Source organism: Salmo salar, chromosome ssa05 (genome assembly GCF_905237065.1).
Source record: "Salmo salar chromosome ssa05, Ssal_v3.1, whole genome shotgun sequence".
NCBI classification, from domain to species: Eukaryota; Metazoa; Chordata; class Actinopteri; order Salmoniformes; family Salmonidae; genus Salmo; species Salmo salar.
Window position 1 is genome coordinate 8,209,223 of NC_059446.1, and position 25,085 is coordinate 8,234,307.

At 42.3% G+C, this 25,085-nt stretch overlaps 2 protein-coding genes and 1 pseudogene across 7 annotated transcripts; 2 read left to right on the forward strand and 1 right to left on the reverse strand.

Moving 5' to 3' along the window:
* The window catches only part of LOC123743233 (basic proline-rich protein-like), a 603,964-nt pseudogene that overhangs the window by 326,228 nt on the left and 252,651 nt on the right, over positions 1–25,085 (forward strand).
* Positions 4,605–13,642, forward strand: gpr137 (G protein-coupled receptor 137). Of its 4 annotated transcripts, none has more exons than XM_014198535.2 (8): positions 4,605–4,693; positions 8,483–9,135; positions 9,382–9,437; positions 9,551–9,791; positions 11,342–11,491; positions 11,980–12,108; positions 12,248–12,363; positions 12,564–13,634. In XM_014198535.2, exons 2-8 carry the CDS (start codon positions 8,758–8,760, stop codon positions 12,661–12,663), a joined length of 1,170 nt encoding a protein of 389 aa, XP_014054010.1. In that variant the 5' UTR covers positions 4,605–4,693; positions 8,483–8,757; the 3' UTR covers positions 12,664–13,634.
* On the reverse strand, positions 14,193–24,471 carry syvn1 (synovial apoptosis inhibitor 1, synoviolin). Of its 3 annotated transcripts, none has more exons than XM_045717846.1 (16): positions 23,979–24,471; positions 22,176–22,327; positions 22,000–22,092; positions 21,543–21,695; positions 21,325–21,373; positions 20,803–20,906; positions 20,507–20,564; positions 19,379–19,478; positions 19,127–19,192; positions 18,859–18,975; positions 18,498–18,658; positions 16,636–16,785; positions 16,247–16,390; positions 15,799–15,982; positions 15,597–15,709; positions 14,193–15,453 (listed from the first exon to the last, which is right to left on the reverse strand). In XM_045717846.1, the coding sequence occupies exons 2-16, from the start codon at positions 22,305–22,307 to the stop codon at positions 15,260–15,262; spliced, it is 1,818 nt and encodes a 605-aa protein (XP_045573802.1). In that variant the 5' UTR covers positions 22,308–22,327; positions 23,979–24,471; the 3' UTR covers positions 14,193–15,259. The 3 variants fall into 3 exon arrangements, with proteins under 3 accessions (XP_045573802.1, XP_014054031.1, XP_014054030.1); XM_014198556.2 differs by having other exon boundaries at positions 20,507–20,633; positions 24,147–24,470; XM_014198555.2 differs by having other exon boundaries at positions 20,507–20,633; positions 23,979–24,470.

The window sequence follows — 25,085 nt, forward strand, 5'->3', positions numbered from 1 at the left end:
AAGAGGGTGAAAGTACACCTTTTTATTTTATTTTTTATAAATAAATCTGATGTCTATCATCATCATTACCATGTTTGGTGTGGCAAAGATAACTGCAAAGTGCACACATGCACTTACAATATGATGCAATTGATTAATTCTACTAAATAAACTACCATGTGTTGGGATAAGTAGGCCTACCAGAATACAAAATGTCACTAATATTTAGCCAACATGGCAAAAAAAGAGAGAAATGATATTTAACTGCCTCTTACAGTTTTCTGCTGTTACCATGGTGAGCTGAGCCTCCAGCTGGCTACCCAGCAAACATAAATTGGTTCAGTGAAAGTTCCCAGAACATTCGTTAGGTTGCTGCAAATGTTCTCATAAAACAAAATGTCACGTCCTGACCAGCAGAGGGAGCAATTGTATTAGTTTTGGTCAGGACGTGGCAGGTTTTTTGTGTGTTAAGTGTTGTGTTGGTGATTAGGACTCCCAATTGAAGGCAGGTGTGTTGAGTTGCCTTTGATTGGGAGTCCTATATAGGAGTGTGTGTTTTTCTTTGGGGTTGTGGGTAGTTGTTTTTGCACTGTGTGTTGTGTGCCTGCAAAACTGTTCCTGTCTTCGTGAGTATCGTTTATTGTTTTCCCTGTGGATGCTTTACTTGTGTTTATTAATAAACTATGAGTATCCACATTCCCGCTGCGCCTTGGTCCATTTTTGAAGACAGCCGTTACACAAAAACTGTCCAGTTGTGTTGATTATTACAATGTTTCTATTAGGTTGCAACAAAAAAAATTATAATGTTGCAAGAACATTAAAAAAAAATCTTTAGATTGTAGGAACATTGTACAAGTGATAGGTTCCCAAAAACACTAAAACAATCAAGTGGTGCTGACGTCAGGGTGTAGAAACCATTCCTTAGATGTTACAAGAATGTTGACAGAACAGCCTTTCTGAGTTCTATAAAATGTTCCCAGAACATTTCGATAGGTTGTCGGAACAGTGTGGGTACATTACAAGAGATGTGTTCCCAAAATACAAAATTAGCTGTGATGACATTCATACAATGTTTAAGTTACTGTAGGTTGCACAGGACATTCCCTTAATGTTGTAAGGATGAAATGCTGTTTAGACAACGTTCATAGCATTTTTGTTTTAGGTTTAACAAAATATACCATTGAGGTTCACGCAATATACATTTTACCTCGTCTTGGAGGTCCTCAGAGCATTTCAATAACATTTAGAAAATGTTATATTTAAGTTTGACCTAATATTACCACAACATTCTCAGTATGCAAATGTGTAGCTCCTTAAAGCAGATTGGAATACATCTCAGTTATGTTTCTCTCCAGATTGAATGGCAATTCACATTTGAGAACTGTATTATAGGTGATATAAAGACATATATTGACAATCTGCACATGTTGGGTTTTGAACCTGTATATAGTTTGGTTCCTAAACCAGGTCTTTAATATTCTGCACCACCAGGGAAGCTCTCTTATATCTTATCTTTTAGTATGGTCGCCATGGCAGTATGGTCAATCAGCAAAAATCCATCCTTTCTTTTTAGCCTTCTTAGGCATAACCCAGGGAAATACTGGTCACTGTTATTCACCGTCACTTCACCCACCCTCTTGATATGCTGCATACTTCCGGGCCCATGTTTACAAGGTATCTAAGACTATGAGTGCTGATCTTGAATCACTTTAGGTCTCGAAAACACTTCTTCTCCGTATGTCAGGTTTTCAGCGGTGACATTCGCCCAGGATTGGCTCCCATTGTCAACTGCAATTCTGACGTTGTGTTTTAAACGTTTATAAATGTCAATAATCGTTGAAACAAATGCTGATATCCACCTTATCTTTTCAAAAAATAATTTTTCAAATAAAAAATATATTTTTATTTAACCTTTATTTAACTGTATCAGTTTAGCACAGATCCAGAAGCTATGTGTGCCTCCAGTAGAACTACACATCCTCCCCAGTTAGCTTACACACCGGTGTTCAGAGCACCGGTGTTCAGAGGTGTTCAGAGCACCGGTGTTCAGAGGTGTTCAGAGCACCGGTGTTCAGAGCACACTAGACAGATCATTAGCACAGGTAGTCTGTCTTCCGTAACATGGAGATATGGCCGTGTGGAAACTCTAACCCTAACCCACACCCTGTAAAGATGTGCAGTAATTTACCCTTTTGTTTTTTGAAAATAATTTCTCGCTAATATGAAAGATACTTTCCTTGTTTTCCAAAATCGTATCGCAAGTGATGCGTTTTAAGGTTCTTAAAGATGCGTTTTAAGGTTCATAAAGATGTGTTTCAAGGTTCATAAAGATGCGTTTCAAGGTTCATAAAGAGTATCAGGGATCTTAACAAAATTCCCCCGACCAGAAGATACTATCGTCAATAGGCGCTAAAGCAGTTAGCATCTATGAATGGGTTAGGATCACTTTTGCTTTTCAGATTTTTTTTTAAAATCAGCCAGAGGGGACCAAATCAAGCATCTCAAAGTAGGAAATATATCGGGTGCGTTTTTAATAGTTGAAAAGTCAATTTTTACACAATGTTTAATTTTTTTTTACAGTTAGTCAAAATTCGGAATTTCTGATTGGATTTATATATCTGGATGAAATAAAGACATCCTCTCTTTTAATAGAGTTTATCTGAGCCTCAATTTCATAAATTTTTTTAATATATGTTTTAAGGATATGTGGGTTTCAACCTGGAATCTGCAGCCAGATCATTAACCCTCTGCAGCCAGATCATTAACCCTCTGCAGCCAGATCATTAACCCTCTGCAGCCAGATCATTAACCCTCTGCAGCCAGATCATTAACCCTCTGCAGCCAGATCATTAACCCTCTGCAGCCAGATCATTAACCCTCTGCAGCCAGATCATTAACCCTCTGCAGCCAGATCATTAACCCTCTGCAGCCAGATCATTAACCCTCTGCAGCCAGGGCTGTGGCCTCGTGGGTTATTAATCAAATGTTCCCGTCCTCTTCATATCCTGTGTACTTGTAATACTGTATTTTATAATTGTCTTTCTTGAAAGTCTTATGAAATTCTGATTTAGAAATTTAGAAATAGTCAAATTGTTTTCTTATTAAGTTTGAAGGTTCTCAGTCTGTATTTAAGATACACATGATTACACAAAAATACAAGTTATTTAAAGGAAGCTCTATCCAACTAAAATCACATTTCATAAGACTTTCAAAACGTGATGAAGAAAGGAGTACAGAGATAAGAGAGTGTAAAGGGATGAGGACCGCTGCAAAGCCAAGTGTACAGAGATAAGAGAGTGTAAAGGGATGAGAGGGAAAGTCAAAATGTAGGCACACTGACAGACAGAGGAGAGAGAAAGAGAGAGAGAAGCATTACCACTTCATAGTGCATCCAGCCAATACTCTTGGGGAGTACGTATAGGCTAAGTGCGACAGAGACAGGCTACTCAAACACACCTTTTCATTTATTTAAAGCTGCATCTCGCTCCGTCCTGTAACAATGTTCCACTCCTGTAAGAGAGAACTGCTTTCCCCTTGTTGAGTGAAACCTGAGGAAGGGATGTGGTATGATCATGGTGTACGATGGTTCGTATTTGTGTACTTAAACAAAAAATATATATACACTACCGGTCGAAGGTTTTACAACAAGGGTTTTTCTTTATTTTTACTATTTTCTACATTGTAGAATAATAGTGAAGACATCAAAACTATGAACTAACACATATGGAATCATATATAGTAGTAAACAAAAAGTGTTAAACAAATCAACATATATTTTATATTTGAGATTCTTCAAATAGCCACCCTTTGCCTTGATGACAGCTTTGCATACTCTTGGCATTCTCTCAACCAGCTTCATGAGGTAGTCACCTGCAATGCATTTCAATTAACAGGCGTGCCTTCTTAAAAGTTAATTTGTGGAATTTCTTTCCTTCTTAATGCGTTTGAGCCAATCAGTTGTGTTGTGACAAGGTAGGGGGAGTATACTCCCTCGTTCTCTTCTCTCTCCCTCCCCCTTCTTTCACCCCCTCCACCTTCTCTCACCCTCTCCGTCCCTCTTCTCCCACCCTCTCCATCCCTCTCTCCCTCTCCATCCCTCTCCCTCACATCTCTCTCCCCCTCCTTCACTCTCCCTCTTCTCTCTCTCTCTCCGTCCCTCTCTCTCCTTCCTTATTTCCCTCCCTTCATCTTTCATCTCTCTCCCTTTCCCTCCTCTCTACCCATCCCTCCTTCTCCCTCTCTCTCTCTCTTCTCTTCCCTCACATCTCTCTCTCTCCCTGATTCTTTCCCTGCCTCCCCCACCTCTCATCTCTCTCTATCCCACCTCTGTCTAAGTGTGTGTGTGTGTGTGTGTGTGTGTGTGTGTGTGTGTGTGTGTGTGTGTGTGTGTGTGTGTGTGTGTGTGTGTGTGTGTGTGTGTGTGTGTGTGTGTGTGTGGGGTGGGGTGTGTAGTGTAGTGTAGTGTAGTGTAGTGTAGTGTAGTGTAGTGTAGTGTAGTGTCATTACGCACCCCCTGGGGTGGACGTTGATCGAAAGAGCGACCACAGAAACAATAGAACAGAGCTGACCCCTACAGGTTTGGTACTAGAGTTCCTTTAAACATAAACCCCGCCTCCACTGTACTACGTCATGTCTGACTACTAGGAAGTAAATCCAGATTACATTTTAGTAAACCTCCCTGTCCTGAGAGATATCTTCGAATAAGGTAACAAAGGTTAGTATTTATTTATTTTGTAACTGATCAAAACTAACATTGCCATAATTGATGTATTTACTATTGAGCTAGAGAGTAAAAGAAAGAAGTAACGTTAAATGGCCCGCATAAACGTGAGTTTTCACAAAGCCAGTTGATGTAGTTAGCTGCTGACTGTAGCTGGCTAACTAACGTTTTCTCTCTAGCTGTTATTTTAGCTACGCAGATAATCACACCGTGAGCAGTGAAGATTAGGTTAGTTTAGCTAACTAGTCTTCTGGTTATATTTTCCGAGTCAGCTGCTAGTTTGAAGTCGTTTTGACATGCAGAGGGTTAAATTGAAGGGGTTAAAGTCGCCTAGTTGGAGGGAAATCCCCGATGTAGAAAGTAAACAACACCGACTTGGACAGTCTGATTAATACGGCTGTAATACACAATTAGTTGGTATAAACAGCCTAAAACTAATGACTGCAAAATCGTTTAAATGTTTTACTACAAGCCTGAATGTTGAATAAAAATACATTTGAACTTAAATCTACCGGTTGACGGTGTTCAAATGGTCGAAATTTGAGACAAACCCTGCGTTGTTAACCTGACTTATAGCGCTGGGTGTTTTTATTTATTTAACCTTCATTTAACTAGCTAAATCAGTTAATAACACATTTTTATTCACAATAACGACCTACCAAAATGCCTCCTACGGGGGCCTGGGGTTAAAATAAATAAGTCCAATATAAATCTAGGACAAAACACACATCACAACAAGAGAGAGCTTGGTTTGTTTACGTTTCTACGGTTGTTTAGATGAAGTAAAGCTACAGCTCTGTCTAGTGGTCACATCAGGGACAACAGTTGTTGACAACTGTAGCAAACCCGAACTATTTTCCCTAACTGGAACCTCATTCTCCTAACCTGCTACGTTAATTCACTTAACCTCCACGTTAATTAACCTAACCTGCTACGAAAACAAACCATCTGTGCTGACAAATGATCTGTAAGGTCCCTCAGTCGAGCAGCACATTTCAAACACAAATTGAACCACAAAAGTATTACCACACTGGTACTGAAGTTGAAATTTCTATTACCTGGCACATGCACAAAACCACGTAAACGCCCGCTGACTTCATTAGACTGAGCAATAATAACAACAACCCAGTTAGCAGGCCATTCCTTCATGTGCACATGCCTTCAGTCATGAATAAACATGTGTGTATGCGATGCATGCATACTAACTGCAGTCAGCAGGTACAGGGCCTTCAGAAAGTATTCATACCCCTTTGACTTATTCCACATTTTGTTGTGTTACAGCCTGAATTCAAAATCGATTAAATCATATTGTTTTTCTTCTGTCGCCCATCTACACATCATGAAAATGTTAAAACATGTTTTTGGAAATGTTAGCAAATGTATTGAAAATGAAATACAGAAATATCTAATTTACAAGTAAGTATATTAAGTATTCAAACCCCTGAGTCAATACATGTTAGAATCAACTTTGGCAGTGGTTACAGCTGTGAGTCTTTCTGGGTAAATCTGTAAGAGTTTAGCACATCTGGATTGTACAATATTTGCCCATTTATTATTTTCAAAATTCTTCAAGCTCGGTCAAATTGGTTGTTGATCATTGCTAGACAACCATTTAAGTCTTGCCATAGATTTTCAAGCCAAAACTGTAACTCGACTACTCAGAAACATTCATTGACTGCTTGGTAAGAAACTAATTTTACATTTTAGTCATTTAGCAGACGCTCTTATCCAGAGCGACTTACAGTAGTGAATGTATACATTTCATGCATTTTTTGGTTTGTTGTACTGGCCCCCGTGGGAATCAAACCCACAACCCTGGCATTGCACACACCATGCTCTACCAACTGAGCCACTAGGAAGGCTAGAAAACTCCAGTGTAGATTTGTCCATGTGTTTTTAGGTTATTGTCCTGCTGAAAGGTGAATTCATCTCCCAGTGTCTGTTGAAAAGCAGACTAAACCAGGTTTTCCTCTAGGATTTTACCTGTGCTTAGCTCCATTTTGATTATTTTTTATCCTGAAAAAGCTCTGCAGTAACATGATAACATAACATGATACCCATAACATGTTGCAGCCAGCACAATGCTTGAAAAGCGTGGTACTCAGTAATGTGTTCTATTGGATTTGCCCCAAACACAACACTTTGTATTCAGGACAAAAAGTTAATTGCTTTGGCACATATTTTGCAGTATTACTTTAGTGCCTTGTTGCAAACAGGAAGCATGTTTTGGAATATTTTTATTATGTACAGGCTTCCTTCTTTTCACTCTGTCAATTAGGTTAGTATTGTGGCGTAACTACAATGTTGTTGATCCATCCTCAGCTTTCTCCTATGACAGCCATTAAACTCTGTAATAGAGCGGTTTCCTTTCTCACCGGCAACTGAGTTAGGAAGGATGCCTGTATCTTTGTAGTACCTGGGTATATTGATACACCATCCAAAGTGTAATAATTTCACCATGCTCAAAGAAATAGTAAATGTCTGCTTTTTTCTAACCCATCTACCAATGGGTGCCCTTCTTTGTGAGGCATTAGACACCCTCCCTGGTCTTTGTGGTTCAATCTGTGTTTGAAATTCACTGCTGGACTGAGGGACCTTACAGATAACTGTATGTGTGGGGTACAGAGATGAGGTATCATTCAAAAATCATGTTAAACACATTATTGCACGGAGTCCACGCAACTTATTATGCGACTTGTTAAGCACATTTATACTCCTGAACTTATTTAGGCTTTCCATAACAAAGGGGTTGAATACTTATTACCTCAAGACATTTCAGCTTTAAAAATGTTAAATTAATTTGTAAACATTTCGAAAAAATATAATTCCACGTTGACATTATGGGGTATTGTGCATAGGCCAGTGACCAAAAAAATCTAAATGTAATCCATTTTAAATTCAGGCTGAAACACAACAGGATGTGGGAAAAGTCAAAGTGTGTGAATACTTTCTGAAGGCGGTGTATATGAACTGGTCAGCGCATGTACCAGGTGATAGAAACCTCAGTACCAGGTGATAGAAACCTCAGTACCAGGTGATAGAAACCTCAGTACCAGGTGATAGAAACCTCAGTACCAGGTGATAGAAACCTCAGTACCAGCGCTTTAAAAGGTCGGATGAACGATACTTTCCTGTGGATATTTTCTCTCACATTTTGACCAGCTGAAAGACAAATCGCACAGAAAACAGGTAGAGAGAAAGTTAAAAAGAAATGTTATTCAACATTTGGGCTTGTAAGGCACATTTTCACGATTTTGCAGTTATTAAGTTTCAAGCTGTATATGTTAGATTTAATCAGACTAACTTGGGACTGTTACTCAGCTAGCTAGCTATGTCTTAACCTCCTCTACCACAGGCTTGTGTCTAGCTACATATTGTTCTAGTTCAGCTACTTGTTAAGGCACTAACAGATGGGCAGCGAGGGTCTCATACACTACACTGGGACAAGAAGCACGGTTTGTACAAATATGAAATGAGCTGATGTCTTGAGCAGCGTTCATCTTGTAAACCAATCAAACCATGTTTTTAATGACAACAACCGGGACCGTTTGTCACTACACACGGTAGGCGGATTTCCTCGCGGTTCATTTTGCCGTTAACCGCGGCCCGTCTGTAAAGCGCCTTGACTTTTTCTTGTGACAACTTGTTCTGTACACTGAGTTCCATGTATTGCATAACGACCTACTTTATAAATAAAGTTAGGTAAGAAGTCACAGTGTAGTCTACTGTAGGGTTTCTGTCTTTTCACAGCACGTTTTCTTTTGTTGTTGTCTCTCTTCACAGTTGTCTACTATCTCTACCACCTGTGACAGTGTTGAAGCAGAGGACCATGTTATTCAAACAACTCTAACTGAAGAAAGTGTTTTAATCGCACTTTTTTAAAAATGGACACACTGAAATCCTCCCGTGTTTATTTTGAACGCTAATAAATGTGATCATATTGATCATTTTGTGATCATATTGATCATTTTGTGATCAATATATCATTTTATATACAAGGGGAAAGAACTCTCTCTTATTGCCAGTCAGTGAGTGACAGTATAGACCCATTCACCTCAATGGAAGTTCCAGTCACATCAATTCTACCCTCTAACTCCACCCTGCCTACACCTTTCCCTCTGCAACCGGCAGTGGCCCCATCAGTCCAGCTTGGATTCACCATCCTCTACACTACTCTCTACGGAAGTCTCTTCCTGGTCGTCTACGTTCAGCTCTGGCTCCTCTTTCTGTACCGACACAAGCGCTGGAGCTACCAGAGTGTGTTTCTGTTCCTCTGTCTTCTCTGGGCGGCTCTTCGCACCACTCTGTTCTCTTTCTACTTCCGTAATGCCCTGGAAGCCAATCGCCTGGCCACAGTGTTTTACTGGCTCCTCTACTGCTTCCCTGTTTGTCTGCAGTTCTTCACCCTCAGTCTCATCAACCTCTACTTCACTCAGGTAAGACACATGTATTATATCTTAGATCACATGACATGCTTGCAGGACAAGTTTGTATTTTTTCCTGAGTTATGATTTGTTATGAAAGCATTAGTCTTGACACTCGTGACAGATTGTTAAATTGAGAAGCTGGCCAGTGCATGCAAGATTTGGTTTGAGGTTCTGAGACTATGAAAGTATTTGTTAAAGACTCATATGTGTTTACTTGAACTATTGTCTGGTTTCTATTCTCCTTTGTGTGTACAGGTATTACTCAAAGTGAGAGAGAAGTACAGCCCTGACACTGACCCCGGCAATGGACTGTGAGTTCCACTTCCCTCAAACTACTTGCTGCTGTTTGTGTCCTTTTTTTTGTTGTGGTTTTTGAAGTAGCTTTATTTAAATAATTTGCATTGACAAGTCTCTCTCTTGTCAGATATTGGGCGCGGTGCTTCTACGCCACCCTGAGCGGTGTGTTCCTGTGTGTCAATGTGGTGTGTGCTGCTCTCGGCTGGAACGGGGGCAGTGGAGGAGAAGGAGCTAAAACATGGAGTCTGGTTCTGATACGAGTGCTGGTCAACGACCTGCTTTTCATCTTTGAGGCTGTCTGTCTAGCTGCATTACTGCTTCTGTTAACCCGACGCTCCCCATCCACCAGCCCTTACCTGCACAGTAAGGTGAGTCCAGACTGTAGGTATCCACCAGCCCTTACCTGCACAGTAAGGTGAGTCCAGACTGTAGGTATCCACCAGCCCTTACCTGCACAGTAAGGTGAGTCCAGACTGTAGCCTTTACCTGCACAGTAAGGTGAGTCCTGACTGTAGGTATCCACCAGCCCTTACCTGCACAGTAAGGTGAGTCCAGACTGTAGGTATCCACCAGCCCTTACCTGCACAGTAAGGTGAGTCCTGACTGTAGGTATCCACCAGCCCTTACCTGCACAGTAAGGTGAGTCCAGACTGTAGGTATCCACCAGCCCTTACCTGCACAGTAAGGTGAGTCCAGACTGTAGGTATCCACCAGCCCTTACCTGCACAGTAAGGTGAGTCCTGACTGTAGGTATCCACCAGCCCTTACCTGCACAGTAAGGTGAGTCCAGACTGTAGGTATCCACCAGCCCTTACCTGCACAGTAAGGTGAGTCCAGACTGTAGGTATCCACCAGCCCTTACCTGCACAGTAAGGTGAGTCCAGACTGTAGGTATCCACCAGCCCTTACCTGCACAGTAAGGTGAGTCCAGACTGTAGGTATCCACCAGCCCTTACCTGCACAGTAAGGTGAGTCCTGACTGTAGGTATCCACCAGCCCTTACCTGCACAGTAAGGTGAGTCCTGACTGTAGGTATCCACCAGCCCTTACCTGCACAGTAAGGTGAGTCCTGACTGTAGGTATCCACCAGCCCTTACCTGCACAGTAAGGTGAGTCCAGACTGTAGGTATCCACCAGCCCTTACCTGCACAGTAAGGTGAGTCCTGACTGTAGGTATCCACCAGCCCTTACCTGCACAGTAAGGTGAGTCCAGACTGTAGGTATCCACCAGCCCTTACCTGCACAGTAAGGTGAGTCCAGACTGTAGGTATCCACCAGCCCTTACCTGCACAGTAAGGTGAGTCCAGACTGTAGGTATCCACCAGCCCTTACCTGCACAGTAAGGTGAGTCCAGACTGTAGATAATCAGCTATTCCTTAAAAGGGAATTCAACATGACAATCTTGTATTCTCTAGTCAGGAATATGATTCTTTCCTAAAAGAATTCATGCTTTTATGACATTCATTCTCCACTAACTGTAGCTGACCTAGCTATTCCTAACCTTATCCCCAAGCTAATTGGGAGGAAGTGTCTGGTGAATGAGATTTCCCTGTGTCCTAGATAAAATCCAGTGTTTCAGCTGCACATTTAACTGTGGCGCTGTGCCACGGCAAAATCTCTGCAAACAAAATGAGTAATGAATTGAAACATGGGACATCCTCATAGTAGAATATCTAGTTACAGTGATGGAGAAAGTTGTTATTGCTAATGACATACCTGATAGTGTGGACCATGCATGGTCTAATATGTTAAAATAATTTAACCAAAATGTTATTGGGTTTATTTCTGGAGGTGGAAATGTTATATTTTAGATGGTATCAGCATCATTTTATTTTAAATCATTTTGGAGTTGACTTGAATGAGTCGTTCCAATTGAATCAGCTCTACGTGGAGATTGGTATGCATCTTCTTCCCCCAGGGAACAACAGTGTGCCAGACTGCAGTACTAGGAGCAGGTGTAATACTGCTCTTCGCTAGTAGAGCATGCTACAACCTGGCTGTTCTCATACTGTCCCAGAATCACAGAGTGGAGTCCTTTGACTTTGACTGGTACAATATCTCTGACCAGGTAAAGAGCTTCATTCATGTACACTGAACAAAAATATCAAAGGAGAAATGCTCACTAACACGGACGTCAACAGATTTGTGCACAAAATTTGAGAGAAATAATATTTTTGTGCGTATGGAAAATTATTTCAGCTCATGAAACATGGGACCAACACTTTACATGTTGCGTTTTATATTTTTGTTCACTATAGTTAACATACAAAATGGTTGAATTGATTCAGTGACATTGGCAAGATGTCACTGGGAAAACTGTCTGTTTTTTTAAGGGGATCTATTTGAGAAAGTCACAGAATCTCTCTCTAATGTTGATGCATTATCAGTAGCGATGTCGATTCGTCGTCCGTAGCGATGTTGATACATCGTCGTCGTTGTCCATAGCGACGTCGATGCAAGCTGATTTTTTTTTAGATCAGTGACTCTGTGGAGTCCGTCTGCAATGTAGTCTCAACCTCAGACATGCACAACAACACAATGCTCGTCTTTCCTCAGGCTGACCTGCGTAGTGAACTGGGAGACAGAGGTTACTTGGCGTTCGGTGCAATTCTCTTCATATGGGAGCTGCTTCCCACCAGCCTCCTCATCCTCATCTTCAGAGTGCGCCAACCGCCTCAGGAAGATGTTAGTTTCTGTACTCTTTCCTGACCAGACCTCTAGGGTCGCTCTCCCTACGTTACGTTTCACTTCACCTATGTTTGGTTTCCATTTCTGGATTTGTATGTGTAGTTCCAGTCTGAGGTGTTTCTTCCTTCTGTCGCAGGGCAGTATTATGCCCAACAGCAACAGAGTACCGCGGCCCTACTTCTTTGATGACCCAGCAGGGGAAGACGCTGACTCAGGTGTTCCTTGGGTCAACAGCTCACATCCACACCAAAGGTAATAAACTGTCTGTTGAACATTACCAGGGTTGGAGCAAAACCATGTGGAAATTGGAATGTCAGTCTACTTTCTGAATTCAAATGGTATTTATTGACCCTAACCCTGGACATGACCTAATTGTGTAATAATCAATTCACCTGTATGGTTATTTACAACAACAAATGATTACTGTTCACGCTGTTGTCTCTTTTCACCAGCTGGTATGGATCCATCAAGGAGACGACACCTCTTGTCTTCGCCAGTAACCCTCTGGACCAGAACCAACACCACTCCTTTTACTCTACGCCACAGAACTAACTGATCCTCTGTCCCAAATGGCACCCTATTCCCTTTATAGTGCACTACTTTTAACCAGGGACCATAGGGCTCTAGTCAAATGCAGTGCACTATATAGGGTAGAGGATGCCATTTTGGACGTACCCTGTCTGTCTGCAGTGAAATGCTGAAGCGCTCTCTCTCAGGTTGCTAATAGGCGCTGCATGGTCGATCCGACATTGACGTTGGTCATGCAGCATTTACAGTGATTCGTACTTCCTGCGCTTCGCTGAGCTGTTGTCAAGGAAGTGAGTTTGTTTATACAAGACCTACCGTCAACGCGGGGTATCAAGCATAAATTGGCTTTGACCACTTCCAGCTGCAGACAGCAACACTTCATTCCAATTGACTGTTTTTGCACAAAATAAAACACCCTCGTCACTAAATAGAGCGAAGCACCTTTTAATTCATCAACATCTCCAACGGAGCCTCTTTTTATATTTTATTCCTATGATTGGTCACAATGTGTTTGTCCTCTGACCTGTGTATTCATTAGCTTGATTGCGCTATTTCATGTCAACGGAGGTGGCAAGATGACCAACACTGACACTCAGGCTATATTCATTCCACTATAGAAAGTTTATCAACTTTTCTGAAAGGACCAAATGTCATTTATTTTGTGAAGGCGTTTCCTACTTGCCGTCTACCTAAAAGGCACTGTAAAATCTGCATGACCACTTCCATAAGTAATGCAGACAAGACTAGTTTGTCATTTTATGCGATTGTACATTGAAGTAAACTAACTTATTTAATCAGATATCACCTGTCGTTTTAGCAGTTATGGACCGAATACCTCTTCCTTCTCACCAGCATCCATTTTATAAGGGAATTTTCTAGGTGCTTCGTAGCTAAACAGAATATACTCAGATTGTGTAAATGTGTGATTTATACTGAAAAAAAAAAGCACTGTTCTCATGTTTTATGAGCTGAAATAAAAGATCCCAGAAATGTTCCATACGAATGAAACGCTTATTTCTAAATTTGTGAGCATTTTTCTTTTGCCAAGATAATCCAGCATATCAAGCTGATTACACAGGTGCACCTTCTGCTGGGGACAATCAAGGGCCACTGTAAATGTGCAGTTGTCTCGCAACACAATGCCACAGATGTCTCAATTTGAGGGATCATGCAATAAAATTTGATTTAAATTGGCATGCTGACTTGAATGTCCACCAGAGCTGTCAATTTTTATTTCTCTGTCATTTTATGGCTGCGCTCCTGCCCAGGCATGTGAAATCCATAGATTAGGACATTTCTAACTCCATAAGTAATTGTTGAATTTATATTTTGTTCAGTATAATGTGTCTCAACACATTAAACGTGAACAAAAATGAATTTCTTCTAGGTTGGTGCTCCTCTTTTCCTCAGTTTAGGGCTGGATTCACAAGAGGTGGTAGGTTTGCCACCAGCTGAGTAGTTTGTGTTGGTCTGTCTTTCCTAGTTAGAGATGAATATTCAGCTCCTGATAGTGAACCCATCCATGTAGTACATCCCAACAAAGACATGACCTCTGACATTTCAATGGTTTATTCTGCAGTATGTACAGATCATCCTAGTAAAACTTTACAGTATGTACAGGTTAAATCAACCCACTTTCCTATTAAGTTATAATACCCCCGCAGCAAAATCTTGAGAAATCTGAAATTACAAAAACAAAAAGTATAATCTCATCCATCACTCTGGACACTATGGCTACACCCTATTCCCTAGATAGGTCTCTGGTTGAACGTAGTGCACTATGCACTACATAGGGAATAGGGGGCCCATTTCAGACATCGCTTCCTTTAACTCAAAAGGGTCAGACCCTCCCTGTAACACGGTCTGACAAGCAGGACAGTAAGGGGGATCCATTTTACAGTGACGAAGAAAAAGCAACCTCTCACAGTTGGATTGACTCCACGGTAGGAGAAGTAGAAGTGACCTGAGATTTAAAACACTGTCCACTTTGTTGTCACTGACCAAGAAGTCAGCTCTCAGGTCAGGTCTGTATTTGAAGAAGTCAGCTCTCAGGTCAGGTCTGTATTTGAAGAAGTCAGCTCTCAGGTCAGGTCTGTATTTGAAGAAGTCAGCTCTCAGGTCATGTCTGTATTTGAAGAAGTCAGCTCTCAGGTCAGGTCTGTATTTGAAGAAGTCAGCTCTCAGGTCAGGTCTGTATTTGAAGAAGTCAGCTCTCAGGTCATGTCTGTATTTGAAGAAGTCAGCTCTCAGGTCAGGTCTGTATTTGAAGAAGTCAGCTCTCAGGTCAGGTCTGTATTTGAAGAAGTCCGGTCTGTGTGTTTGAATATCACTCCTCAGTATTGGGTGAAGAGTGGTGAAACAAAACACCTGCATATGGATCATAAGATGTCAGGCAGTTGAAAAAGAAAATCTTGCTTTTAATATGTTCCAACAACGAAAAGGTTGTGGAACAACAGTTGTTCCTTCTTCCTCTCTCTCGGCTGTCTGAGTTTAAACAGCACAAAACACAGAGCCAGGAGGGGGAAAAAGAGAAAAATAAAATACATCTCTTATTATTGATTGGTAATCAATAATGTATTGATTGATAAGTCAGTTCCCAGAATGCATCAGTAGGCATGTATCAGTGGTCAGGAGGAGGGGGTGTGGTCTCGAGTTTGCGGAGACGACGGCGCCTCAACTCTGAAGGGTTGGGCTCTCCGTCTTCGCCAACTTCCTCGCCTTCCTCTTCATCCCGCTTGTCTTCACTGTCGACCAGCGTGGTAGAGTCTGGCTGGGAGAAACCTGTGGCCCCATTCACAGCTTCAAGTTCAGCGGCTGGAGAGTAAGAGACAAGAGGAGCGAAACAAAGGTGAGAAAATGTGTCTACAGTGTAAAACATACCGCTTCAAAATCCCACTAACAGCTAGTCCGGATTCATGTTCACTTCACAATATCAGTCAGTCAATAGGAGGACTTACCTGTACTGCTCTGAGAGTCGTTCTCCTGGTTCTCCTGGGTTTCTGCACTAGTGGAGGGAGGAGATGATCCACTGGCCTCGCCAGCAGCACTGCTGGTTTCTGACTGAGGAGGACTGAGGAGCAAAGGAGTAGTATGATAATCACATGCTTAACAATAATGGAAATGTTGACCCACATAAAAATGAAAACCAGGCATCATTACGTAAGCGTGGCGACGGTAGTGAGGTAGTGGTGGATGTTGAGCATGGCAGCGTCCAGTAGAGTGTGGATGTTGTGGAGACAACGCAGTCTGGCCTCCAGGCCTCTACGGCCCTCCTGCTCCAGCTCCCTCAGTTCAGCCTCTGACATGGTGGACAGGGCCGGGGGAGGAGGGGGCATGGAGGACACTGGGACAGAGTACACAGCGTAACAAGGTTATTAAAGATATCCAGCCTTAATACAGATGTATTGTGAACATCTTAGCCCTCCCTCGGCAACAGCCCTCCCTCGGCAACAGCCCTCCCTCGGCAACAGCCCTCCCTCGGCAACAGGGTAAATAAGAACAAAACTGTTGCTAAAAATGTTGAAAATGGTGGCCCATCTACAATAGTATTTTCATGGAGGCTTCCTTTATAAGTGAAGGAGTAAGTAGGAATGAATCCAGATCTTACCAAACGGTGGAGGTGGTGGCATAGTCAGCCATGGAGCTGAGGGGAACGGTGGGGGTGGGAAGGAGGGGAAGGGGAACCCAGGCATAGGGCCTCCTGGAGCAGGAGCAGCACCGACTGTACTGGCCCCAGTGGACTGACCGGTGCCTGATTCACACAAGGAGAAATTATGACTTTAAATGTTCACAGAATGTTAGGACAGACACTTTAGGGCTGGTCTTCCAGGCCCAATTGAGAATCTCTATTGAACGGGCCATATCGTCATCTAGGTCAGGGAAACCTCTAATTGGCTCGAATGTGGAGATTGGTCTGCGTCTACCCTCCCATTCAGAAAAGATAAGACTGACAATTTGACAGATACCTAAGTACCAGAGAGTAGAAATGAGACTCACCAGCGCCCTGAGTCTGAGCTGCCTCTGTAGCCCCAGGGGCATCTGTGGCCCCTGGGGCGCCAGGAGCACCAGCAGGGGGGGCCGCTCCAGGGAAGGGGCCCCAGAAAGGAAACAGCCCTGGGGGGAAGTGGGGCATCATTCCAGGGCCAACTAGATGAGACAAGGGGACAAGAGGGAGAAGCATGTCAGTCAGCCACTTGGGAGTCAACCCAGTTTACAGCTAGTAACTTCATGAAACTAAACTCAGGAAAAAAAAAAAGAAACGTCCCTTTTTCAGGACCCTGTCTTTCACAGATAATTCGTAAAAATCCAAATAACTTCACAGATCTTCATTGTAAAGGGTTTAAACAGGGTTTCCCATGGTTGTTCAATGAACCATAAACAGTTAATGAACATGCACCTGTGGAACGGTCGTTAAGACACTAACAGCTTACAGACGTTAGACAATTAAGGTCACAGTTATGAAAACTTAGGACACTAAAGAGGCCTTTCGACTGACTCTGAAAAACACCAAAAGAAAGATGCCCAGGGTCCCTGCTCATCTGCGTGAACGTTCCTTAGGCATGCTGCAAGGAGGCATGAGGACTGCAGATGTGGCCAGGGCAATAAATTGCAATGTCCGTACTGTGAGACGCCTAAGACAGCGCTACAGGGAGACAGGACGGACAGCTGATCATCCTCACAGTGGCAGACCACGTGTAACAACACCTGCACAGGATCGGAACATCACACCTGCGGGACAGGTACAGGATGGCAACAACTGCCCGGGTTACACCAGGAACGCACAATCCATCAGTGCTCACTCTGTCCGCAATAGGCTGAGACGGCTTGTAGGCCTGTTGTAAGGCAGGTCCTCACCAGACATCACCGGCAACAACGCCGCCTATGGGCACAAGCCCGCCGTCACTGGACCAGACAGGGCTGGCAAAAAGTGCTCTTCACTGATGAGTCGCGGTTTTGTCTCACCAGGGGTGGTGGTCGGATTCGCGTTTATCGATGAAGGAATGAGCGTTACACCGAGGCTTGTACTCTGGAGCGGGATTGATTTGGAGGTGGAGGGTCCGTCATGGTCTGGGGCGGTGTGTCACAGCATCATCGGACTGAGCTTGTTGTCATTGCAAGCAATCTCAACGCTGTGCATTACAGGGAAGACATCCTCCTCTCTCACGTGGTACCCTTCCTGCAGGCTCATCCTGACATGACCCTCCAGCATGACAATGCCACCAGCCATACGGCTCGTTCTGTGCATGATTTCCTGCAAGACAGGAACGTCAGTGTTCTGCCATGGCCAGCGAAGAGTCCGGATCTCAATCCCATTGAGCACGTCTGGGACCTGTTGGATCGGAGGGTGAGGGCTAGGGCCATTCCCCTCAGAAATGTCCGGGAACATGCAGGTGCCTTGGTGGAAAAGTGCGGTAACATCTCACAGCAAGAACTGGCAAATCTGGTGCAGTGCATGAGGAGGAGATGCACTGTAGTACTTAATGCAGCTGGTGGCCACACCAGATACTGACTGTTATTTTTGACCCCCCCTTTGTTCAGGGACACATTATTCCATTTGTTAGTCACATGTCTGTGGAACTTGTTCAGTTTATGTCTCAGTTGTTGAATCTTACGTTCATACAAATATTTACACATGTTAAGTTTGCCGAAAATAAACGCAGTTGACAGTGAAAGGACGTTTCATTTTTTGCTGAGTTTATTACTAGGTTCCTATCAGATATATAGTAACTTCATGAAACAACTACTAGGTTACTATCAGATATCTAAATATTTAACCTGTTCCAGTTGAACTATCAGTGCAGATGGATATATATTTGACGTTAGACAATGGATGTGTTGTTCTGTGTGGTGCTACCCACCGTTCCCAGGTGGACCAGGGACAGGGGCGTTGGCAGGTGCTGCTGGGGCAGGAGGCTGGGCAGGGGCTGGGGTGGGAGGCTGGTTGGGGTTCGAGGCCCGGAGGACATCCATACGACATGTAGGACACGTCTGCTGTCTCTGGAACCAGGAGCGAAGGCAACTGGGATACAAAATGAAGGAAAAGGTTAGTTAGCTACACAGAGTTGGTGACATAAACAGCAGAAAACCAACAGGACCAGCCAAAACAATAAATGGGACAAAAATGACAAGTCAAATATCAAAAATGTTGTTATCTTATTTTCTACTTTCTGATACCTTTCTGTCTAAAATAAGTAGAGCGTAGATGTATCCATAAAATACCTAGAGTGGAAGATATGGTTGCAAGGAAGTTTCTTGGCTCCAGTCACCATTTCTTCACGACAGATGATACACACGTTGTCTGAAGCCAGCAGATCTTCAGGAGTGGCATCTGGGTAACTGCAGAGATACAGAGTTCATTGACTAGTCCACTGATGTTTAGTCAATGTTTTTCCTCCTAAAATGATGAATATGGTAAGAGGAATGATTCTTTCCCCCCATTGTGGATACCCAAAATAACAAACAAAAAACAGATGCATTGCACACTCACAGTGTATTCATGTTGCGGATGGCTCGCCGCGACATTATTGCATCTGTTACTGCTTTCTTGAACTGCCTAGAGAACAGAATCCAGAAATTCAAGTGTTCTAATGGTTACATCTGCCTCTTATAACAATAAAATGATAGAAGATAATCTGTTGGCCGGGTAACATATGGAGTCTTCAGAGAGACCTGGCTTCCAGGTCTAAGAACTTTAGAATGGTATCTTTATTCTAGGGTTTAGAGCAGCGGTGTTGCTCACCTCATCGCCAGGTACATGGGCCGGATGGCGAACAGGGGGAAGGTGTGAACCTTTATCATGATGGTCATGAACGCCATGTACAGGAGGACCTTGATGAAACCTTGGAGGGAAGAGTGGAGAGATTTGAACGTCTTATATATTTACTGATGTGGATAATATATATGACCAGTTTCCTGGACCCAAAACAAGCCTAGTCCTGGACTAAAACATGCTTAATGGACATGCTTTTCATTCTAAGAAATGTGGCTTAATGTGAATTAATGAAGTGGATCCAAGAAACTGGACATTTAAAGTTGTATCGCAAGTGTAGAGCATCTTTAGCGATAAAGGTATCATACCAGTGTAGAGCATCTTTAGCGATAAAGGTATCATACCAGTGTAGAGCATCTTTAGCGATACAGGTATCATACCAGTGTAGAGCATCTTTAGCGATAATGGTATCATACCAGTGTAGAGCATCTTTAGCGATAAAGGTATCATACCAGTGTAGAGCATCTTTAGCGATAAAGGTATCATACCAGTGTAGAGCATCTTTAGCGATAAAGGTATCATACCAGTGTAGAGCATCTTTAGCGATAAAGGTATCATACCAGTGTAGAGCATCTTTAGCGATAAAGGTATCATACCAGTGTAGAGCATCTTTAGCGATACAGGTATCATACCAGTGTAGAGCATCTTTAGCGATACAGGTATCATACCAGTGTAGAGCATCTTTAGCGATAAAGGTATCATACCAGTGTAGAGCATCTTTAGCGATACAGGTATCATACCAGTGTAGAGCATCTTTAGCGATACAGGTATCATACCAGTGTAGAGCATCTTTAGCGATACAGGTATCATACCAGTGTAGAGCATCTTTAGCGATACAGGTATCATACCAGTGAAGAGCATATTTAGCGATAAAGGTATCATACCAGTGAAGAGCATATTTAGCGATAAAGGTATCATACCAGTGAAGAGCTCAGTTTAAAGAGTATATTTAGCGATACAGGCATCATACCAGTGTAAAAGATTATATTTAGTGATACAGGCATCATACCAGTGTAGAGCTCAGTGTAAAGAGTATATTTAGTGATAAAGGTATCAAACCAGTGTAAAGTACTATATTTAGTGATAAAGGTATCATACCAGTGAAGAGCTCGGTGTAGAGCATGTAGACTGCTTTGTTGTCCCAGGGGTTGTCACTCTGGAGGTGAACAGTGTGGAGGGTGTACTTGATGAAGGTGGTGAGCACCATGGTCATTAGGATGGCATACTAAACAACAACAGTGTTATTATTCTGAGAAGTGTGCTGAAGTATAACCAACTGCTTTGATTCATCAAGACAATGAAAATTACTATATATATATATATATATAGCAGGCATATAGGAATAAAGTTTCACATGACAGATTCAGAAAATGACAATTTATAGTTTAACAAACCTCAAATCCAAAGACTAGTTGGACAGAGGCGCCTCGTGTGATGATACTATGACAGGCATGGTTGACAAACAGGAAGTCCAGGATTCCCAGCAACACCATCAGAGCTGTGTGAGAGACACAATGATTTAGATAATCCGTCCATTCCTCCCAGTGATTTTGACTGAACACACTAGTACAGGCCTAGACGTTCTTGCCCAGATATGCCAGTTGCGTTATCAAGCTACAATGTCGATGTGCTGTTTTACTGGTCTGCACCAGCTGCATCAGTCTAATATATTTGCATACAGCTTTATTTTAAGAAACATCACTTGGAACTAAAAACAACAGTTTCACATAGCTGTGACTAAATCAGTAACACTCCAATAAGTAGTAACAATTACAGTACTGATATACACTGTAGGGTCTATTGAAAGACAGTATAACTCATACTGTAAACCAGTGAAGGGCCCATTACAAAGATACTGTATATCACTGGGTGGGCCTTTAACACCTTGAAGAGATATAACCCACAGATATACTCACAGAACACCCTGAAGTGGAAGACCCAGGATATATTAGGACTTCTCTCCATCTGAATGAGAAGGTGGGAAAATATCATCAGAACAGACACAGAGACACGTGCTTTCCTTTCACGTTCATTGTCACTTTATAGATGGTAAACACGTTTGTTGTAAAGTAACGAAAATGTCTGAACTATGTGAATTATCTATACAAATGTGTTTAACGTGTAACAGCCTCACAAAGTCAACCCTGTCCTCAGCCAGCCAGTGGAAGCACTTGATGAAGAGCAGCAGGGTGAATAGGGCAACGAAGCGGGGAGAGAAGTCATCCCTGAACACCGTAAAGGCCAGACACGTCTCTGTGACAGCATACCAGGATCGCTCTATCAGATGCTAAAGGAAGAGGAAGTTGAATCTTAGTGATAACCTTTTTACACTATCATACTGATAGTATTTGACATTTTGTTTTCAGATTTTCCTTTCCAGCATCAGTCTAACAAATATGGTGGATGTGTAACCAAGACAACACAGCTCAGGAGTGTGCAAAGGGTATGATGGTTGAGTCACAGACCTAAGCAACAACAGCATTACATTACATAGAAGTCCAGTGCCAGTTATTGAGAAATACAGATCTGGTACTCTAATAAACCAAGCAGGAGTAAACAAACACTGAAATAACATTTAAATTGGTTCATACCTCCATCTCTGCAGCTCTCAGCTGTCCGAAGAAGATTTTACGCATGAACTTTCCCAACAGGAACACCAACACAAACGCCTGGATGTACAACACCTGACACAAAGAGGAGAGGAAGCCACGTTACAGACCATACATCTGATAAACATATCACACAGGGAATGTAGAGAACTACTCACTGCCATACTGGGGCTACTCTTGGTGAGGTAGACCACGGTGGGGTAGAACTGGTGTTTGAGAAAGTAGGCATGGGCAATCACAGCGCCAGTCAGAGCCAGACTGGTGGCAGTCACCAGGGCTGCACGCACCATGGTGTAGGCAGTATCTACAGCTGTGGGGTAGGATGACAATCAGAATGTAGAGCAGGTTAAGATATTGTCATTTCATAATCCTGGCTGTTGGATAATCCAATTGCTTCCTTATAGCGAACTAGCTAGCGAACTAACAAGTAACAGTCACTGAATAAATACATGTATGTTGACAGCTGCCTAGGGGCAAGTGTAAACAGAGCAATGTTTCAACTGTACAAAAATATAAAACGCAACATGCTACAATTTCAAAGATGTTACTCAGTTAGTTCATACAAGGAAATAAGTTAATTGAAACAATTTTCAGCTTCCATGAATTCTGTACAGATCCTTGCGACATGGGGCTGTGCATTATCCTGAAACATGAGGTGATGGTGGCAGATGAATGGCAACATGGGCCGTAAGATCTCGTCACGGTAACTCTGTGCATTTCAAATTGCCATCGATAAAATGCAATTGTGTTTGCTTTCCGTAGCTTATGCCTGCCCATACTACCCCACCGCCACCACGGGGCACTCTGTACACAACGTTGACGTCAGCAAACCGCTCACCCACACGACACCATACACATGGTCTGCGGTTGTGAGGCCGGTTGGACGTGCTGCCAAATTCTCTAAAACAATGTTGGAGGCGGCATATGGTAGAGAAAGTAACATTAATTCTCTAGCAACAGCTCTGGTGGACATTCCTGCAGTCAGCATGCCAATTGAACACTCCCTCAAAACTTGAGACATCTGTGGCATTTTGTTGTGTGACAAAACTGCACATTTTTAGAGTGGCCTTTTATTGTCCCCAGCAAAATCAAATCAAACTTTGTCACATGTACCGAATACAACAAGTGTAGACCTTACAGTGAAATGCTTACTTACAAGCCCTTAACCAACCGTGCAGTTCAAGAGTTAAACAAATATTTACCAAATAAACTAAAGTAAACAATTATAAGTAACAATAAAATCGCAATAAGGAGGCTATATACAGGGGGTACCTGTCCAGAGTCAGTGTGAGGGGTACAGGTTTGTTGAGGTCATTTGTACATGTAGGTAGGGGTGAAGTAACTATACATAGAGAATAAACAGCGAGTAGCAGCAGGATACTCGGGGGTCTGTCTAATGATCATGCTGTTTAATCAGCTTCTTGATATGCCACACCTGTCAGGTGGATGGATTATATTGGCAAAGGAGAAATGCTCACTAACAGGGATGTAAACACATTTGAGATAGCTTTTTTCTATGAAATGTTTTTGTGTGTATGAAACATTTCTGCTCATGAAACATGGGACCAACACTTTACATGTTGCGTTCACATTTTTGTTGAGTGTAGATTGACATCTTCACTCAATTTAATCAAGCCTTAATGTCGTTAAAACTATAACTGCATTGTTGAAATGCCATATTTAATCTACCAAGCTAGGTAGATGTATCGGATGACAAGTTAATAACAAGACAGCTTGCTTAGTAGATATTATGCTAGCCCACTATTCAACTCAGCCAATACCTAGCTAGTTAACAATGCAATGTTATAGTTGAGGGGATGTGTTAGCTAATCTGGGCTGGAAGGGACAGCTAGCTTGGCTGCTCTTTCTCTGCATAGCCAGCTATTTTAGTAGTTAGCTGTACAGTAATGTCACTGCAGTGCGAAACTAATATGGATAGCTAGCTAACGTTAGCTACTCACGGATTCGATGTCGTTTTTGTCACGGAATGCACTTTTTGAGCTTGTTCCAACGCTTTGATTGGGGCGTTCACTATGATTACAAGATGTATCAGGTCTCTCAACTATATTACGACCAATTAATTGTCCCTTCTTCAAGCATTTCGCTTTCTATTTAACTAACATTTATACCTCAGCCCCAAAGACGCCTGAGTCTCCGATACGTGTTTATCTTTGGCTTGCTCGTCCAAGTGGCCACCTCACTTCCGGGGAAATCCAAACTCGCTAACTAGCAAGAGATTGAAGTGTTTATGCGCTCGATGGAAACCGTTTGTTGGCTGTTAAACGAAGAAAAGCAATTGGATAGATAGCAAGCTAACTGACGTTACATTTCAATAGAAACCGTCACACTTAATTGACAGAATTCGCGTCAGTGTTGTAGCTAGCTACCGTTAGCTAACGGACTGTTCTGAATGGGAGTGTATGGGTTTTCACACCAGCGTACCCCGGTTAATATTTGCCATTGGATTTGTACCCTGGTGACAGTTAAAGACCATATTTTAGTAGACATGGGGTAACTCAACGCGGACCAATAGATGAACAGGAATATATATTTGACCAATGGTGGTCTGGCAAGTTGATTTCCTATCACGTACTAGCGCCAATCAAATGATGGGTTTTATTAACCGTAATGACTGTAGTGCCGCACCATTAAAATGTCAGCATCGCAACCCACCAATGCTTGTTTTTCAATAGAAGTTGTCGTGTCAACAGACAACTAAGCACAAAAGTGTTAAAAAATAATATTAAAACAGGTGAACAACATGTAGTCACTGTTACCCATTACCGGTTAACTTTGTGCTAATTTATTTTGTAATTGTATTTATTTAACCTTTATTTAACCAGGTAGGCAAGTTGAGAACAAGTTCTCATTTACAATTGCGACCTGGCCAAGATAAAGCAAAGCAGTTCGACACATACAACAAGAGTTACACATGGAGTAAAACAAACATACAGTCAAGAATATAGTAGAAAAATAAGTATATTTACAAAGTGAGCAAATGAGGTGAGATAAGGGAGGTAAAGGCAAAAAGACCATGGTGGCGAAGTAAATACAATATAGCAAGTAAA